We start from the raw sequence: 19392 nt of genomic DNA, 5'->3' as shown, positions 1-19392 counted from the left end.
ATTTCACAGAACGCGCTACACCGAAAGCCAGCAGGGATGCTCGAAAACTTGATCTCGACTAAACAAGCGGCAAAGCCCAAATATTGAGGCTAACAAAATGTTCAGGACATATTTCCTACACGTTCTGCGAGGCCTCTGACGGTATAAAACGTAGTGTCTTTCTGGAGCCGTTGTGGCATTAAACACTAGGGCGCATTTTCAAACGCGGCTTAGAATGTACGTGGAAAGTAGTTGCAACTACGTCTGTTGGTTTCCGGTTGATACGATGGTGGCAGAACGGGTAATTCGTCTTCTCTCCCAGAAACCTTTCACAAACACTGTGGCGGTTTTCTTTCTGGTGTTATGTGTTTTTCGAAGGCACAGGTCGGATTCTTGTTCGCCTGGCACCTGTTTGGTAACTGGAAGAACGTTAACCCGTTATGGTTGGCAATGTTGTTTTGGATCCTCCGAAGATGACACACGAAAAGCGACTCTTTGGTTGTCGCTTCCGAGACTGCGAATGTGATTTGCACGATGATGGGATTGTGGTTATGTGCGGGGTTGGCATTTCGACACCAATAAAATGACTGTCAACCAAGCACACTGCGTCCACCAAGAGAAAGGGAAGGATTCGTCTACAGATGCCTAAGAACACTTACCGTTTATTTCTAGAGACGATGTGGCTCAGCGTTGTGGGCAAACTCAGTAACCGCGGGCTCTAAGTTGATCATGCGAGTTCAACAATAGTTCCTCACGTGCAAAGCCACCATGCTTACTACCGTAAAGTTGAATAGAACGTCTCCCTTATTTCACGTGAAAAGGCGTGGTGAGCCTCTGTCGATCACCAGTGGGTTTTCCCGCAAAAGGCGGGAGGGAGAGGGAGGAGCAAAAAAGGGAGAGTTGCGGAGGCCCGTTCAGCCTGGCTCTACAAACCTGGCTTCGAGCCCAAACCACGTGTGGGTCAGTTACTGAAAGTCGGAAAACATATGTGCCTTTCTTGAACAACTGCTACTTGCTCGTGTCACCGTCAGTGTTTGCGTGCAGTCTTAGTTGGCTCACGCTCCACGAATACTCAAAATGTCAGACTTCTTTTCTGGAACGTCTTGACTTTTCCAGAGTATGTGCATGTCAGTGATGTGGACGGAGAAGAAAAATCGACGTATGTGTGTGTCTGTACCCCAATCGCAAAGGACAGGTATATAGACTTGTTCCCTGAAACGCTACACAACACTGCATTCCCCTTACACAATTTCTGCACGCGGCTGGCTGAAAGCATCCCAGGTGCCACCGTATTCTCGATCCAGTTCGTTTCTGTAGTAACGTAAGCGTGCTGCAGGTACGGTAAACGGCAAACCTCGATTTCCACGTCTTCCGTATGATATTCAAGTGCTCTGGTCCCTTTATACGTGTTCCCGCTACTCCAGGATCCGGCGCAGCCGTAGCGTCAACAAAGAGCTCTATTACATGCCAAGCGGTTTCACAGGTACACACTTGTAATACGAACCGGTCAAAAGCACCTACTAAAAGGAGCTCTCGTTTTCCTACATCGCCCTTTTTCTCTTCTCCGGTGGTCTTTCTGTCATCGCGTATCCTCGGCTGGCTTTACCGGAGGGGGAAATCAGTTTAGACGCACGCTTGCCTTCCGTGCGAACAACCAACGCTGCAGTCGAGGAAGTCCTGACATTGGGCTGTGTTCTCGATTCTGCATTTCAACTTTTTTCCTCTTTTCTGTGAATTCTCCTGAGGTAAAGGGTCAACAGTCTCGTCGCCATGGCGCCGAACAGAGTCTTTTTCGCTTCCCTTTGCCTTCCCGCCTTTTTCTGGTGCTTGCTTCAAGGACGGGTTGCCTCTGGTAAGACAGGAGTAAAGCCGTCTCCTGATTACGTAGGATGTCCGTGGACAATGTGTCGACCCTCAGACGTTGTCTGACAGTAACATCAAGGATGCTATGACTTATAAGCACATATGCGTAGATCTTTTAACAAACATCTTTGTATAACATTCCCGTACAGGGTTACATCCTCCCAATATATATGCATATATATATATATATATATATATATTGATGGAATTAGCCACTATCCTCTGTCCGGAGGTCCTGATGTTTGTTCTCCTTTAAGATTTTGGTTTCGTTCACGCCAGACAATGGTCAACTGGCAACTGCGTCGCCTCCACTATGTTGGGCCGGTGCGAGAAGAGGGAGGGACTCTAAGAGAAAACCAGTAAATAGAGGAGAGCAGCGGTATCCCCACCCCTTGTGGAAACCGTTGAAAGTTCGCGCCTCTCCCCGAGTTGCATTTGAACTCACTGCTGGGATTTGTAGTCTGCTACGCTTTCCCTTCGTTGGTTTTCCTTCTCTGTTTTCAGGCGGTTCCGAAGCTCATGAGGGAACGCTGAAGCCAGCAACAATACGCTTCTCAGATCCTGCCGCCCTCACCGCTGCCGCACGTGCTGCCCAAACAGCGGTGGACGGAGATGCTGTACGGTTCTAATCTGTTCACGCATGTTCACATACGTATCTAAGCTTGTCTTGATAGACGCCCGTAGCATGTGATTTTCCATCTTAACATAGATAGATACACATGTGCACATCTAAATACGTTTTGGACGAATACACACACGTCAAAAGAGCCATGTCGGTCGGTTTGCCCGAACTTCCAGGAACCGGTCTTATCCGTTTGCGGGCTGCTGTGCCGATTCGGTGGGAGGAAAGCAGCTTTCGGTGGTTCTCGACTTTGGCGGATCCTTCATTGCGCCTTTGCGTCTCTGTTGCCCGTCGAACATTCTGTTTCTCACCTCTCTGCACCCTGACGGTCTTTGCGTGACTTGCAGGAAGACGCAGTCGGCTTGCTTGGAGTGCCTGCCGCTGCGCCTCCGAGTTCTTCGTCGTCCTCGCCGCCAGCCACGGACAAGGCAGAGGACTCAAGGGATTCGTCCTCCACTTCTGCAACCTCTGCACAAGAGTCGAAGGAAGAGAGCGGAAATTCGTCAGCCTCTCCCCAGCCATCCCGTCAGTCCGGAGTGTTGGAGCGTGACGTGAGTCAGTGGCACTCCTCCCGTAAAGGCGAAGACTTGGTCTATCCGGTCCACCGCCAAGGGGACCAGCCTCCAGAAGCTGCCTTTCATCCGCCTCACGATCACCTCCGGGAGCACCACCCGACTTGTCCAGCAGATTGTCTCGAAGACTGGGTGGGTGACGGTTGGTGCGACAGCGAATGCAACGTGGCAGAATGCGGGTACGACGGGCCGGATTGCGAAGGCTGGTGCGGCGGCGAATGTCGCCCAGGCTGGCCCGGGGATGGCCAGTGCGACTTGGAATGTTACAAAGAGGAGTGCGACTGGGACGGCGGCGACTGCAAAGCTTGGTCGGACCGCAGTTTGCCTAGTGTGCATACCCTCCAGCAGAAGCTGGCGGACGTAGCCGCGAACGGGGAGGACCCCGACTCGTCTGTTTCTCAACTGCTGAAGCAGGAGCTCGGTCTGGCTGCTTGCGAATGCGTCAAAGGCAAACTCGGGAACGGCGTTTGCAACCCCGAGTGCAACACTTACGAGTGCCAATTCGACGGCTTCGACTGCCGGCAAATGTGCTCGCTCGAGTGCCCCCACGTCTGGCTCGGCGACGGCAAGTGCGACAAAGAGTGTGACGTCCCCGAGTGCTACCACGACAAGGGCGACTGTGACACTTGCTCGGGAAACTGTCGCACGTGGATGATCGGAAACGGAATCTGCGACCCAGATTGCAACAATAAAGACTGCGGCTACGACAACGGCGACTGCAACGGCATCACGTGGGTCACCGCGGTCGACTACGACGCTAAGCCGTACGTGTACCAGTTCTGCGCGCGCGAATTCATTGGCGACGGCAACTGCGACGAAAACTGCTACAACGCGGAAAGTGAGTGGGATGGCGGAGACTGCCGCGGATCCGCTCTAGCGAAACGCCTCGCGGCTGACGGTATCGGCCCACAATTTCCCGTGGCCAAAAAAGTGAGAACGAATACTCAGGGTGAAACCGGTGCAGAGTCGGCGAGTGACAAAGAGAAGAAGACGGAGAAACAAAACGGACCAGACGGTGACGAGCACCAAGGACAACAAGTAGAGAACAAGCTGGCGGAACAAACCGACGAGCAGAAAAAAACAGAAGAACAACAGCCCACGAGAAGGCTGCTCAAGTAGCCGGCCGCATTCCAAGTTGCCCAAGGAACAAGGGACAACGCCTCACAAAGAGCGAAATGAACGGTTTCTGCGTTTCTTAGCTGCACCTTAAATAATGCAAGCAGAAACGCTAGAACGTGTGACGGATAGACCTAGTGAATGACGGGTCGGTGTAATGCAATGGGCGAAACAGGGGCAAGGTCCGTGACGTATCGGGGGCCAGAGAAACGACACAAAGGAAACGCAAATGTGAGAAGACAGGTGTAGAACGAGATGAAACGACACAAAATCGCAACGTGACAAACGGACAACGCAGACAGATTCTCCCAAATGGAGATATGCACCTCGGCAGCAAACAGGTGGATCTTACCTAGATGTACGCTCTATCCATACAAGACATATGCGTGTATGAAAGTAGACCGATATACGTATATATCTAACACCTAGGTATATAATGCATAGGTATATATATATATATATATAGAGAGAGAGAGGGAGTAGCTGCAGGTCAGTGTGCAACGATCCGCAGTGAACGAATGAGTCCGTTTGGGGGCCTTCGATTTACGGGAAATTGAAGAGTGTGGCGTTGCCATCCCCCCGGGATCGAGACTGAAGATTTTGCCTTTCCACTACACAGAAAGACCTGCAGCTTTCGTCAGGCAAAGAGAGAAGTCGTGAAATTGTGTTCTACAGAACGGTCCCGTATTCCGTTCACATGGCTCTCCAGTTTTCTCGCAGTGCTGAGATCGAAATGCCAGTGTCATTTCCCCCCGAGTTCCTTCCCGTCCATAGAGAAGGCCAACCATTTACTGTCCACCCTCGTCTGCAGGGCTTGTTTCAACGTGTGAACTGGTAAAGAGAGGATGCGGATTTTAACAAGGGGATCTATGAAGTGCACCTGTGTCAGCCTCGCAGACGAGCGCTTCTCTTTTGTTTGCATGCTGTCGGCTTCACTCGCCGTGAAACCCGCAATCCGCTGTTGCAGCTGCTCACCTGCAAGATTCCGCTTCCCATTAGCAAATGACAGAAAGGCTCTTCACTGTCGTTCCAACGTTTGCTTCCTTAGAGTAGACACCCAATCATCTGGACCTCTTGCGTTCCGTACACACGTGCAAAGGTAATTCGTACCGAGAAAGACTCTTCGCAGCCGCTAAGACCATCCGAAATTTTGTAAACAGGTTTGGCATCATCGCCAAGGAAATTCTAGTTCATGTCAGTACGTGCGTGCAGTACAAAGCACACGCAGAGAGGACACCAGTTCCCTTTGTACGCCCGTAAAATGAGAATTTAGGAAACTTATCCCAGGCGTTTAATATGGTGGCAGGAACGTGGAGAGAATCCACCACTTAGGAGTGTACCTGCTAAAACTGTCGTCAAAACCTTTGCCTCCACACGACCATTGATTGCCGCTTGCTATTATTTTGTTTCGCCTTCCGTGCGTGCCCCGAGGGCATGCGTAGGTTTTTCCACCAGACTTCCTTTTCAGATGTTACATGGTGATTGCCGCTGCCAACATAGCGAGACCGGAGGCAAGACTTAGAGCACTTGAGGTGTCTGTAGGAGTAGAAGCCTTCCGATCTTCGTTCTTTGTGCAGGACAAAGTCACCATTTCAAGAACAGCGCACGAGCTTCGCGCTTACCTCGCGTCTTTGTTGTGATTTTCTTCCGGAGCAGAAACCGTATTTTGACAGGTGCATGCGGCTTCACTCAAACTCCAACCAGCTGTTCGTTGCACAGTGAGCGGAACTTTTTGTTTTCCACACAGTTTGATAAGGTTGTTGTATCCAGCATTTTTTGCAAGAGATCATTTCCAGGAAATCGAAGCGAAGCCGCTCCTCCAGGCTCACAAGACATGTCCAGTGAGTTGAGCGCGTGTCTGTCTCTGCGGAAATGGAACTGCATGCACCAACTCGATCGCGTCGTGTCGTTTTCCACGTGCAGAATGCGAGGCCTGAATTCGTCTTCTTCTTCTCCTAACGCGTATGGATATCATTTTTTCCACTAGTAAACAAAGAACCAAACTTCGTTCTCGCTCCTGCCTCTGGACCACAGGGAGCCTTGTCTCCGCTCAAAGTCTCTTTGGCACTGCATGCGCGCTGCGCGTGTGCAGAGACTTCCACGCTCACTTGATTGGGTCTTTAGGGAGATCTTTTCTTGCAGACTGAAACTGAGAAGCCTTTCAATTGTGTAAAGGAAGTATGCCTTTCGGATTCCGCTGCATGTGAATGAGCAGAGGTCTCTCGCTTGTGCGTGGCGGAGATCCCCGCCTCGCGGTGTACGCCGTGCATGGCGTCTGGCCCCAAACTCTTTTCTTTCGTTCACTGTTACTTTTGCGCAACTTGTCACGCATTTGTGTGTTTGAGACAATCAAAACCGTTCGTTTTCCTTCAAAAAATGCGCTCAAAAAATGGAGACAGCGACGCCGACGCTGGGGCTGGCTGCTGCTGCAGGCGCGAGACATGGCTCAACAGGTCGAGGAGGTTCCCTGATGCGCAGAAAAGGGTATTTTGGATGTGAGGACAGTCCTCCCTTCTCTTCTCCAGTTTCCTCTCTGGCATCTTCTCCGCCTCGTCCTCGTCAAAAAGTTTTTCTCTCTTCTCGCTCTTGTCTGTTCCGTCTTGCCGTCGTTGTCCCTTGTCTTCTGTCTGCGTTTTCGTGGCTGTGTTTCAGTGCTTTCTACTCGCGTACTCCAGCGTCTTTCCCCCTCGATCGTTCCGCCTTTTCTGGAAGTCAACCAACTGGAGAAAGGCCTCATTTTCCTGTCTTCAGTCATTCTCTTTCTCCCCAGTTTGTCTTGTCGGCTTTTGCACTCACCGTCGAGCTCTCACCTCGTACGCGGGAGTCTTTCCTGGGATCTTCTTCATCCCATCCTTCTTTCGCTCATGTCTCCTCTCCTTCGTCGACCCAGGGCGACTTTGCAAAAGCGAAGACTCTCCCCTTTTTTCACTGTAATTCTACGCGTACTCCCTCCGCTTCTTTGCTTCTTTCTCCTTTCTTGGCTCTCTCCCCTTCCTCTCACTTTTCTTCCTTCTTTCCATTCGCCTTTTCCTCTTCTTCCTCTGCTTCCGCGCCAAAACCGGAAGAGGCCTCTCCGAATCGATGGGAGACGGAGCGATCTCGCTTCCTTCCTCTTCGCATGCAGTCGGATCGTCTGCGGAAATGCAGAAAGAGTCCGGCGGCGCTTGTCGCTGCAGAATTGCCACGAACATCTGGAAGAAAGTCTTCCTCGCGTATAGGCCGAGAGCGGAGAGAGGCGGAGATGCTCACGCGCCCGTTGCATGCGCTGGCTGCACTGACGAAGAAGGGAGAGAGTCGGGGGATGGCGGAGGCAGAAGAAGACAGGACAGGTTCCGTTCAAACGAGACGCAAGTGTCGAAGATGCCCGCCGCTTCCCCGGGGACCCGGCGAGATTCTTTGCAACGCTTTTCTGTGTGGTTGCCAGGACGCGAAGGTGGAGAGAATGGCAAAGAATGGCCTCGGGGCAGAAGGTGCAGGTCATGACGAAGACGGAGAAAACCACAGTCCAGATGCACCGCAAGCAGCAGATCGACGCACAGAGCATGCAGGAGACGAAGGAGAAGCAAAAGAAGAAGGAGAAGAAGAAATACGAGCAGATGAAGGAGGAAAAGAAGTACAAGCAGAAGAAGGAGGAGAAAAAGAAGGCGGTGATGGAGAAGGAGAAAAAGAAGGAGAAGAAGGAAGAGACGGAATACATCTCAGAAAAAGGCGACGTCGGCTGTCCACGTGGATATCGGATGTCCTTCGGCGCGCGCGAGTGAGCAAGTCAAACGCGAGTATTCAAGAATAAAAAAGGCTTTGTGATGTCGCGCGTCTCGACCGCGCAGCCCAACAAGGCGCTGCCGGTACGCGTACACTCAGACGCCCCGTTGGCATGTGATCATAATCCTATGCGCAAACATTTGCAGATCTCCGCGTGTATGTACGTCGCACAAAACGCGCAAGTATGCGTTTGCCGCACAACCTGCGAAGCTGTAGAGAACCTGCGCTGGGGAAAGCATGAAAAATCCACGTGTGTCTTTCAATGTCCAAAACAGTATCTACACACCGACCTATATATATATATATATATATATTTAAATATGCATGCATGCATTTGTGTCGATATACATGTGTCTATCTGTATATAATATATATGCATATGTATGTATCTATCTATATCTATCTATATCTGTCTATATCTATCTATATATAATATATCTATCTATATGTATATATATGTATATGTGCACCTATAGAAATGTGCGGTGGATGCGGTTTTGCGTTGTCCTGCTCGAGTGTGTTTAGCGTTCGCCGTTTTATGATTCTGTGTCCGTCGCTCGACGTTTCTTGTTTGGTTTCAGTTGGAACAACGAGTGGAAGATCTGAACATTCTGTTTCGGCAACAGGGAAGCACAGATCGCGTTTACCTCGTCTTGCCGCTCTCAGAGGCGTTGAATCCTCCTGCAGGTAAAGCCTGCCGAGGGCGACTGCTCCTCGAACTTCGGCGCAGGTCATCATCCTAGACGCCTGTTCTTGTCGTCTCCTCTTTCTTCGAGGTGCAGCTGGAGAGGAGTCTGTCCTCTGCGAACCATCGAGAAAGCTGCGTGATGTAAAAAAGAGCGATTTGCACTCTCTTTTCCGCGAGTCGCTGAGAAGTCGCGTGTCTTCGAGACAAGAACAGACGGCGGCGATGTCTCTTGCATCACTTGTTGGCAGACTCAAAAAGTCTCGAACGCCTGCTTTCTGTCAAAGAGAGACAAAAGGAATCAAACGCACAATTCACAGATGCAGCGGCGAAGATGGTCCACATACGCTTCCGTCTCTATCTATATCTATGTACCTATCTATCTACGTCTGTATAGCTATATACATATATATATATATATATATATATATATGCGTATGTGACTGTGTGTGCGTCTCTGTATTCGTTCATATACATATGTGTAGGCTTGTATTCGATGTGTATCTGTGTCTCTGTCCATCTGTTACCAGTTGCTAATTTGTGGGTGGAGACTTGAGGCAAGGCGTTGCGAGGACATGGGGAGAAGGATACGCGACCCAGGAAAATAACAGAATGCCAGGAGTATCAGCATGGAACCTGACTCGGTCTTTTTCTTCGCTTGTGTGATCTTGGTCTTGAACCATTTGTTTTCAGATCACTTCTCGCACAACCACATCATGGAAGGCGACAAAGCCATTCTCCCGCGAGAGGTGCTCCCGCTGGTATGCTTCGCTGCATGCATGCGCTTAGGGATCGAAAGGCCGCTTTCCTCGAACAACGACCAGTTTCCCTTTGCGTCTTGAAGCGCAATGCGTTGACACGCTTGACGGATTTCCGAGACTTCTGTCTCCGGCTTTTCGCAACCTTCTCGCGTCTTCCAGCTTTGCTTGCATTTCAGATGAGATACTCCTGTGTCTCGAGGCCCATACAAAATGTTCTCGTCTCTTTCTGGAGAGATATGCATCTCCCCCTGCGACACAGCTATTCACCGCGGGACTACCTACGCTCTCGCTCGACACACATACGCTCGTATATCAGTCCCTGCCTCTATGCGTATAAAAATATAAAATATATATATGTACATGTATATGTATAGGTCTACGTATGTATATATATGCGTGTTTATGTGTGTATATGTGTAGATGTAAATACCGTCATGGGGAACTTTGTCGCTCTGCCAGTGTGCCTTCTGTCGCCTCTATAGCCAGCTGCGTAGTTATCGGCGCATTGGTGCGTCCATCTGCACCTGGATGTATCCGTGTATCTCTCTCTACAACTTCATCTGTAGATCTATGTGTAGCCCGGCATCTGAATTCTCGCAGGCCTCTATTCACTGATGTGCGTCTGTAAATATCCGTGTGTATTCCTGAACATATCCATGCATATATTTCTATTCATATATTTATATATATATATATATATGTAAATACATATATGTATATGTATATGCGTATGTATCTGAATCGATGCATGCGCATGTGAGCGGTCCGATATACACTTTTGTCTTTGCCATTCTGTGGTGGTGAATACATCATCAGAATCCGCGTCTGTTTGCGTGACTCGTTTTTCTTTCCGTTGTGTTTCTTTAGTTGCTCGAGAGACAGTGGGACGCGCCTTGGCACTTTCTTCTCGAGAAAGTTTTCGACCTGTGCGACTCGGAGGCTCTCGCAACCACGCCTCCGAGATTCGCTGCTGGGCGACTGCCGCAAGCCTTGCCAGGCGGCGACAAGGCTGCTAATGCGGAGTGTGAAGGAGAGAAAAAAGCGAGGCAAAGGACGTCTCCGAGACGCGTGTCTGTCAGCGTCCTCGACTTCAGCGCCCCCCGAAACTTCATCTTCCTCCCCTTATGGGTCATGAAGGCACTCGACTTGCGGTACGGTTTTCCTCACCTCTTCAACACATACGCACATGCCTCAGATCTGTCCTCTTCTGTTCGGGTGCTTCTCACGGCGTCTAGAATGCTTGAATCTCCGTATGGCGAAACGCTCCGTATGCAGGTATTTCTGCAGATGCGTCTGGGTGTACCTGCCTATCGTTCTGGACCAGTGTCTGGTTCCGACTGTGTATTCGTCTACGTTTCCCGAGGAGAATTGACAGAGTCACAGCCTCTTTCGGACCTTTCTATACTTTGTGTGTACGTGTGTACAGACGTATTCACTGCGGTGTGCATATACATATACATATATACATATACACATATATATATATATATATATATGTATATGTATATGCATTCTTGTGGGGAGTGTGGGCGAGAAAGGTATGTGTTCGTAAATGTGTGGAGACACTCGAGTTCACCTGCATCCGTGTATAAATATATATACATTTTTGCTTGACAGTGCTCTTAAACAACTTACGCGCAGGCCGTTTTCGATAGTTGCATGCAAATGGGAGCGCCTTCCGCTGGCGGGTCACGTCACGCTGCAGCCGACGAGCTCGGCGTTTGTGCGAGCCGTTCAGGCAACAGGTCGAGACATTCAGGTGAGAAAAAACATTTTGATGAAGCGGCTCTGTTGTGCCAACCGTTTGCAGGGTGTCTCTTTGCCTGCTTCCACTCCTTTTTCTGTCGAATCGGAGATGGCGACTCTCGCGGCGGATCTGTCGTCGGGAGAATCGGCATGCGCGGAGAGAGGGCCGGCTCTTTGTCTGCGTTTTTCCTCGTGTATTTTTTCAGAAAGTGCTCGAACAAGAGATTCGCCACTACTCGAGCTTGACTGCGAACTCGGTCATCCCTGTGAAAATCCAAGGCCAGACCTTCAGGCTCCACGTTCGACAGATTCAGGCCGGTAGGCGAAAGACATGCATGGGAGGCAGAGGCGCATGTGCGCCGTCTGTATTATGAGCTCAGGCATGCATAGTCGCATCAACAGCATGCAGGAGATGTCGACACAAGTGAATGTTCACAAGAACGCGGCAATGCCGATTCGTGTCCGACAGCCTAGAACAAGTGTAAATATATCTCCATGCAAATAGCCGTGTACGCACAAATACTTAGGTGTCTGCTTATATATATATCTATATATATCTATGTATATCTATATGTGTGTATATATATATGTATGTATATCTGTCTATCTATCTATGTATCTAGCTATATATATATATATATATATATATATATATATATGTGAAGGATGAATGACGTGCTTTGGGAGAAGATATATGTTGACTTTGAGAGACGAAAAGAGCGGCTCTAGTCAGAAAGACACGCAGACTGTTTGCGTTTCTCTCGGCCTGCAGAGGGCAACGCGGCGACCGGGGAAGATGCCGACCATGTCTGCGTACAAGATAGCGACGTTGCGACGACGCTGCTGCCTGCGAAGGACGAGGAAAGGACGGAGACAGAGCCGAGCGCCGTCGCACAAGGACGACTGACAGGAGAACAAGAGAAACAGAGAGAGAAGAAGAGAACAGAAGACACGAAGCACGCATAAGCGAAGGAGAGACTCGCATGACATCCGGGAAGAGAAGAGTCAACACGAGTGAACGAGGGAAGAAGCGAGGAGAGACGAGAGATCACGAGTTAAGGAGAGACGGCGAGCAGACGAGAGAGTGAGGGCGGGACAGGGGGAGCGCGGAACGAGAGATTAAGGAGCCTTTCAGTGCTCGCATCGATGAATGACGAGTTTTTCTCCACTCGTGGTGGTGGGGGGTCCGCGTAAAACAAATATGCCCCCCCAGTAAACGACGAAGCCACAGCGTTCCGTGACCGCATGCACTCGAGGTGGAAAAACCAGTCGAAGGACGAAGAACGGCGATTCGCCTTGAAATGCTCCTGGGGGCCAAGCACGTTCCACCTTCGTTTTCATGTCTAGACGCGCCTCCACACACACAAACACTCCATCGCTCCACCACAGCTGTCGATCGCCCACTTCAGATAAACCTACAAACGGAAACACAGGCCTACACATATATACATTTGTACACATAAATACCCATATACATATGCATACATATATATATATATATATATATGCATATGTAGAAATATATATATATATATATATATATATATATATATATATATACGTGTTTTAGGGATAATGCGGTTGGCTTCAAGTAGTTGATATACCAGTAGAGCGAGACGTTCCAGAAGACGCCTTAATTTGCGTTTTCGTTCGAGGCGTTTCACTGTATGCCTTTCCACTTCTTCGTGACGTCCACCATGATGGCTTTTCCAGCTGCGACGACCCAGACACCTTCGGGGACGGCAGGTTCCGCGCCTCGCGGCTTCGCACTGTCTCCCTGTTCTCCCTTTTCGCCTTGTTCGCCTCTCTTGCCTGGTTTGCCCAGGTGCTTTAACTGCTCGGGAATGCATGCATAGACGGTGCCGACGACTGCGCAGACGCCCTTCTGAGAGTCGATGTCCGCGATTTGGACGTCGACGATGATGAAGGCGTTCGCGAGGAGAGGCCGCACAAAAGAGACTTCCAGCTTCTTGGTGGCTGCGCGCTTAAAGACAAAGTGTGCCATGTAGCCGAGGGAGTTGTCCAGCAGCGTCGCAATGAAACCTCCGTGGACGACGCCCTTGTGGCCGCACACTCGCCGGCCAACGTGACAGGACACAAGCATGTGTTTCGCCGCAGGAGGAGACGAAACAGAAGCGCCAGTCTTCGCTTTCTTCTCAGGCGAAGTCGCCGCGCAAGAGTCGCCATCCGATAGAGGCCCTTCGGGTGTACGTACACCCGACGCGCCGCCGGCTGGCTCAGGTGTATGCACACGTGGGGAAGCGTCGACGGCGTCGGGTGTACGTACACTCGGATCGCAGCTGACGAAGTAGTTCAGCTCCGATACGTTTCCGTAGGCAGTGAGGACGTCGTGGAGCATATGTGCGTATTCGTCTTCTTTCTCTTTCTCCTCTCCTCCGCGTGGAGAGTCTGGCGTCCGGCCGCCGTCCCACAGTGTCTCCCGCGTTTCAGCGTCTGCGGCGTCAAGCACGCCGCCAACGGGTACCGTTCGATACGCTCTGGATCTGAAGCAAAAGTGTGCCCACTCGGGGACCGAAGTGTGCGAGAGAAGAGGGGCACCGTCCACCATGACGCTCAGGTCTTCCGGTGACTGTACGGCGGAGACAGCCGGCGGGAGAACAGCGTTTGTCTCTCCCTCGCTTCTCGCCTCCATCGCCACGATGCAGTTCAGCGGACAGTCCGAGCTGCGATAAAGGGAATGACCAAAAGGACTCGTTTCGACCAGGAAAAGAGCCCAGTTTGGAACAGGGGTCCTTCGATATCTTGGGTGGAACACAGAGAGCTGAAACGCGGTTTGTAGGAGCGTCGCACTTGGAGTGCCGACGAGAACAGCGCAAACGGGTGTTGCTCCACCCGACGTTCGCGGGAAGAAGGTGCACTGGAGAGAGGAAGAAACGACAGGGTCATGGGGACGGAAGGAAAGAGATGCTTCAGCATCCTCTGTCCGGTGCGCGCATCCTTCTGCATTCGCCTCTGCGAATGCACTTTAGAGCTGGAGAGGGTCCGCCGTCTGGATGCTGCCTCTGTCTCGAGGCTCGGCAGGGTGTCACGACAGAGCGAGCGCATGCAGCTTCCGCTAGCCTCCTCTCTTCCGTCGCATGTGCGTGGAACGAGGGACGAAGGAAGCGGCAGTGCGAGAAGCAAGAACAAGCCTCGGGAGGAAGCGCCGACCGAGAGCACACTCCACTTCTTTTGAAGAGCCAGGACGTCGTCCACCTGAAGAGCAAGTACCCTTGCCTCAAGGCGGACGCGCCTACACCCCGTTGTCTTGTTTTTCGAATCTCTGTGTGCAAGGCAAGGCGATCTCGAAACAGACGTGACGAGGTGAGCGTTTCGGAGTGAGCGGAAAGGCCGGAAGGCGAGACGGAAATCGACAGCGACGCGGATGTCTACATCGGAAGGAGACAGGGCGACAGCCGACACAAGCGACACACTCGGGACGTTTCTTCCCTGTCAGATTCCACAAAGCGAACGCAGGACAGCGCCGAGGAAGCTCCGCTCTCCGCTTTAAGTGACTGACGCTCCGATTGAAGACATGTCCTCACTCTCCAGCCTCGTTCTCGGCATGCACCGGGTGTGTCTAGACACCCGAGCCGCAGCTGGCGCGGCCGACGCTCTCGAAACGGCGCGCTGAGCAGCCAGCTCGAGTGCATGCACTGCCAAGAAGAGAGACCTCTCACCTTTCTTCGGAAAAAGAGTCGCACAAGTCACATCAGCTCACGAAGTGCGGCAAAGTCGAGAACAAAGTGGAAGCGAACCGCCAAAAGCAGTCGGAGAGAGGGCGCAACGAGACAGGCAGAGAAGTATCCGCTCGCCCAGCGCGCATGCGCGAGGTCGACCTTTCCTGCTCAAAAAGTCGCGATACGCCGCTGTCTCCAGAGGGTGAGGCACCATCGAGCAGCCTTGCACGTCGCCGACTTGCGTGATTTCTCTCGATTCATTCAGTGTTGCGTGTCTCGATCTTCAAAAACGCGCAGACTCCACACAGACGTGAAAACAAGCTAACAACAGCCTGTTTTCGTAGACTTCCAGTGCATGCATTCCGGTTGAGCGAGGTGTATGTACACCTCACAAGGCCTGAGGAGGTCCGAATTGCGATGAGCGCAGGACCGGCTCTTCTCACTTCCACGCGCTGTGTCGCACCCCTTTCTTGAGTTTTTTGAATTTCTTTGACGGACGTTTCCTCTCAACCGTTTTTCTTCTCCCGAGGAAATCTCTTTACGTCTCTGTTTTTCTGCCGCAAACGACTCTGCGTCTCCTGATCTCCTGAATCCCCCCCAAAGCTGGAGTTGCATGCGTTTTTCCTCGGACTGCTGAGCGGTCGTTTTCCGCAGTTTCTTCTTTTCCAAAGTCTACACTCCTCATCGTTTGTCTGAAAGAACTTTTTGACGCGAAAAAATGCGTCGCTAGCCTCGGCGCCTCTCGTTGTGGTGTATCTTCTCGCGATCTGCGGGTCGGCATGTTTCCGCGCTCTTGGAAGAAAGGCAATCGAAGCTGAGTTTTTAGGAATTCCATTATTCTTCTCTCCCGTTTTTTTCGTTCCGTCTCTCCTCTGCAGAATCCGTTGTCTGGTCTTTCTCCGTCTTTTTTCGCTCGACCCTTTCTGTGTTCAACGCGTTAGGAACCTTCCTCCGTTGCTTTTTTCGGCCCTCCTCTTCCCTCTTCTACGCTCTCCACTCACCTCACTTCACAGACAAAATGGAGACCTCTTCTCCTTCCTCTTCTTCTTCTCTTCCCATCTCTTCTCCGCCTCTCTCTTCTCCTCTCCTGTCTTCTTCCTCTTCCTCTTCTTCTTCCTCTTCTTCTTCCTCTTCTTCTTCTCCTTCCTCTTCTCCTTCCTCTTCTTCTTCTTCCTCTTCTTCTTCCTCTTCTTCTTCCTCTTCCTCTACTACTTCTTCTTCTTCCTTTGCTCGCAGCGCAGTCGTCGTGGTGATTGTCGGAATGGCCGGCAGTGGAAAGACGACGTTCGTTGCTGGGCTGCAGAGACATTTGCGCGAGGTCTGCGGAAAGCGCGTGTACACCGTGAACTTGGATCCCGCTGTCGTCTCTCTCGGCTACGAACCGAACATCGACATCCGCGACACCGTCGACTACAAGAAGGTGATGCAGCACTACCGGCTCGGGCCGAACGGAGCAATCTTGACTTCTCTGAACTTGTTTGCGACCAAGTTTGGAGACGTCCTGCAGCTGCTGGAGCAGCGGCGCGCCACCCATGACGTCATTCTCGTCGACACACCCGGCCAAATCGAGGTTTTCACCTGGTCCGCCAGCGGAACCATCATTTTGGAGAGCTTGAGTGCGTCGCTCCCCACCTGCGTCTGCTACGTCCTCGATACGCCCAGATGCTCCAGACCTGTCACGCTGATGAGCAACATGCTGTACGCATGCAGCGTCTTGTATAAAGCGAAACTCCCTTTTCTGGGCTGTTTCAACAAAGTCGACGTCGCGAACCACCGACTCTGCCAAGAGTGGATGGTCAACTACGACGCCTTCCAGGTCCGACGCCCTGCAACGCATCGAAGCCCCATCCTCACTCACAGCCTCCAACACATCTCCGACACCGATACGTATATATATATATTATATATATATATAATATTTAATATCATATATATATATATATATGCATGCGAGTTTCACATGCATACGCCTCACGAAGATGACATATATATATATATATATATATATAAATGTTTTTTATGTAAGTTCTATGTAGACGACACTTTATACATATATATATATATATATATATATATATATATATATATATATACGTATATGTATGCACGAGGTGCTGTCCTTGCGAGGTGCCTATTTTGGAGAAGCGGTGTTTTCGGAATGCGTGCGTCTTTGTTTTTAGGAGGCGCTGTTGACGGACGAAAGTTACCTGGCGAGTCTGAGCCGGTCGAGTGCGTTGATGCTTGTCGAATTCTACCGAGTCATTCAGACTGTCGGTGTCTCCTCCGTCACAGGCGAGGTGAGCAGCCGTCAATGGAAAAGCTGCCTTTCGAGAGCCACAATTTTGGATCTCAGACTAGTCTTAAAAGATCTCACTCTTCTCTTCATTTATGTATATGTATATATATATGCATTCGAGTTAAATAGTGCACCTCACGTGCTTCTATCTCCTCTCTATCTTCAATCCCGTATATAAATATATATATATATATATATATATATATATATATATATATGTATATATTTCTATACGTGCATGTATATAATGAACGAAGTATCTCTACGTGCGTACGCGTCTCTCGTCGTCCTTTTCGTTCTATCGAGAGGCGACCTACGTGGAACGGCGGCGCTTAAAGAGCGACAGAACTGTCTCTTTTTTTTCAGGGCATGGCAGATGTGGTGATGCAGTTGGAGAGATGTGCGGAGGAGTACCGAACAGACTTCCTGCCTTTTCTAGAGCAACAGAAAAGAACAAAGGAGCAGAGAGCTCGAGAGTCTGCTGAAGCTCAACTCGAGCGATTCAAAAGAGACTACGACCCTTCAGTCCAAGCGGCGGCGCTCGCAGCCGTCGTCGCCCGCGGCTCTACGGCCGGTAAAAGTGTCTCTGGAGGCCAAGAGACAGTCTCTGGAGGCCAAGAGACAGTCTCTGGAGGCCAAGAGACAGTCTCTGGAGGTCAAGAGACAGTCTCTGGAGGTCAAGAGACAGTCACGTCGAGCCCAAAGAGACAGGATGACCTCGCGGAAGTCGGCGCCTCGGAGGCGTAGAAGCAGGAGACCGGGGGGAAATCCGAAGGAAAGAAACGAGTGGATGCAAGGAGAGTCAATCGGACAAGAAGGGGTGTTTTTTCATCAATGAGAGAAGACATCGAGACAGCATCGTTTTTTCAGAGACACAGGGGATGTTGAAACGACAGAGGGAAAGCCTCGACGAAGAGGGTCAAGGATTAACATTCTTGAAAGCGTATGTTGTCTGGGGAGGCGCTGAAAAGGATATTTGAAAGGGAAATGGCACGTCGCGAGCGTCTAATTTCTTCGGTTTCTATTTTTTGTCTTTTCTCGATGTGAGAGTGTCTGTTCATTAGCTCTTGAAAACCTATTTCTCTGCATCCGTCTCTTCTCTGTGTCTCTCTTCTCTCCCAAAAGGGAGGTATCAGTGTCATCCGATGTCAGGGTGCTTCCCTAGCTGCTTTCACACCAAACGGCTCCACCGACCCAGCGCCTGCTGTGCTTGTCAACATACACATATATATACACCTCTATTGACGTACTGGTTCACTTTTATGCAGCGGCATACATACACATACTTATTGTTATTACTGGTATATATACCATACGTAGATCTGAGGGACCAGGTATGTGACAAAGGATGTCCCTGTTCAGCAATTTGTTCGGCGCTTCGTTTCACCTGCGTCACGTGAATTTCGAGGCGCTGGGAGGCGGGGCGTGTCTGTACACTCCGAAAACGCTTCTTCAGTTCGCTTTCTTTCTTCCAGAAACGCCATTCGTGATTGCCTGCCCTTTCATGTCTTCCCCCTTTCCCTTCCCCCCCCCCCCACGAGGGTACATACAGAAATGTCGAATTCTGGAGGAGTGTTTACTACCGCGTACACACATACGCTCCGACATATGTATCTATCCAAATATGTATATATATATATATATATACATATATACATATATATATATATATATACATATGTGTATACTGTAAGCAGGCAGTCTCTGAAGGGATATCGGTGTAGACATGGAGACAAGACATGAAGACGTGCCTCGGCTATTGGTTTTTTCTGGAAGACATGTTGTTTTGACTCGTTTGAACAACTATGAATGCAAGAGGAAATCCGAATGCGGTGCCAGGTCTGTATGTTCGTGTGATTTAAAATTAAATACAACATGTGCCTGATGACACAAATTCGGACAGATGAATTCCTTCCGACTTCTGCAAGGGAGAGGCATCTGTGTTTCGCGACGCGCCTTCAGCAGGCCGCCTGTTTCGCTCCACCGTGGAATGAGGCGAGACTCAGATCCGACTCGGCCGGCAGTGAGGACGCACTGCAGAGAGATAAAGGGTGAGACGAGAAAAGCGGTTTTGCCTCGAGACTTCACGCGAGGCTTGAAGATCACTTCGCTCTGACCCTGAGGCCGCAGGGGGGTAAACACAGGCAACGAACTTGACAAGCGGGATCCGGTTTACGAGATACATCAGCCGTTTCTGTCCGACCGCGATCACGTTGAGACCTGTCGACCTCCCGGCAACGAGAAGGCGCCGGCCGGCGGCGCGTCTTCGCGGCGCAGCCGTCCGAAAACCACGGCCTCTTCAGTGCGAAC

General features: G+C 50.6%; 4 protein-coding genes across 4 annotated transcripts; 3 read left to right on the top strand and 1 right to left on the bottom strand.

The window, feature by feature from the left end:
- Nucleotides 1–942: 942 nt before the first annotated feature.
- Nucleotides 943–5104, top strand: TGME49_285690 (notch (dsl) domain-containing protein). The gene is made up of 3 exons (XM_002369166.2): nucleotides 943–1831; nucleotides 2347–2459; nucleotides 2812–5104. The coding sequence occupies exons 1-3, from the start codon at nucleotides 1750–1752 to the stop codon at nucleotides 4153–4155; spliced, it is 1539 nt and encodes a 512-aa protein (XP_002369207.1). The 5' UTR covers nucleotides 943–1749; the 3' UTR covers nucleotides 4156–5104.
- Nucleotides 5105–6270: 1166 nt separating this feature from the next.
- Nucleotides 6271–12567, top strand: UFD1AP (ubiquitin fusion degradation protein UFD1AP). The gene is made up of 7 exons (XM_018781956.1): nucleotides 6271–7909; nucleotides 8496–8601; nucleotides 9293–9360; nucleotides 10228–10511; nucleotides 11002–11119; nucleotides 11313–11424; nucleotides 11879–12567. Exons 1-7 carry the CDS (start codon nucleotides 6542–6544, stop codon nucleotides 12070–12072), a joined length of 2250 nt encoding a protein of 749 aa, XP_018637810.1. The 5' UTR covers nucleotides 6271–6541; the 3' UTR covers nucleotides 12073–12567.
- TGME49_285710 (hypothetical protein) lies at nucleotides 12215–14633 on the bottom strand. The gene has a single exon (XM_002369168.2). It carries the CDS (start codon nucleotides 13757–13759, stop codon nucleotides 12767–12769), a length of 993 nt encoding a protein of 330 aa, XP_002369209.1. The 5' UTR covers nucleotides 13760–14633; the 3' UTR covers nucleotides 12215–12766.
- A 429-nt stretch (nucleotides 14634–15062) lies between these two features.
- Nucleotides 15063–18614, top strand: TGME49_285720 (ATP binding protein, putative). The gene is made up of 3 exons (XM_002369169.2): nucleotides 15063–16602; nucleotides 16967–17083; nucleotides 17449–18614. The coding sequence occupies exons 1-3, from the start codon at nucleotides 15805–15807 to the stop codon at nucleotides 17827–17829; spliced, it is 1296 nt and encodes a 431-aa protein (XP_002369210.1). The 5' UTR covers nucleotides 15063–15804; the 3' UTR covers nucleotides 17830–18614.
- The last annotated feature ends 778 nt before the right edge of the window (nucleotides 18615–19392 follow it).

Source organism: Toxoplasma gondii, chromosome V, assembly GCF_000006565.2.
Source record: "Toxoplasma gondii ME49 chromosome V, whole genome shotgun sequence".
NCBI lineage: Eukaryota > Apicomplexa > Conoidasida > Eucoccidiorida > Sarcocystidae > Toxoplasma > Toxoplasma gondii.
Note: the sequence above shows the minus strand (reverse complement) of the source record. Positions and strands in the feature narration are given on the sequence as shown.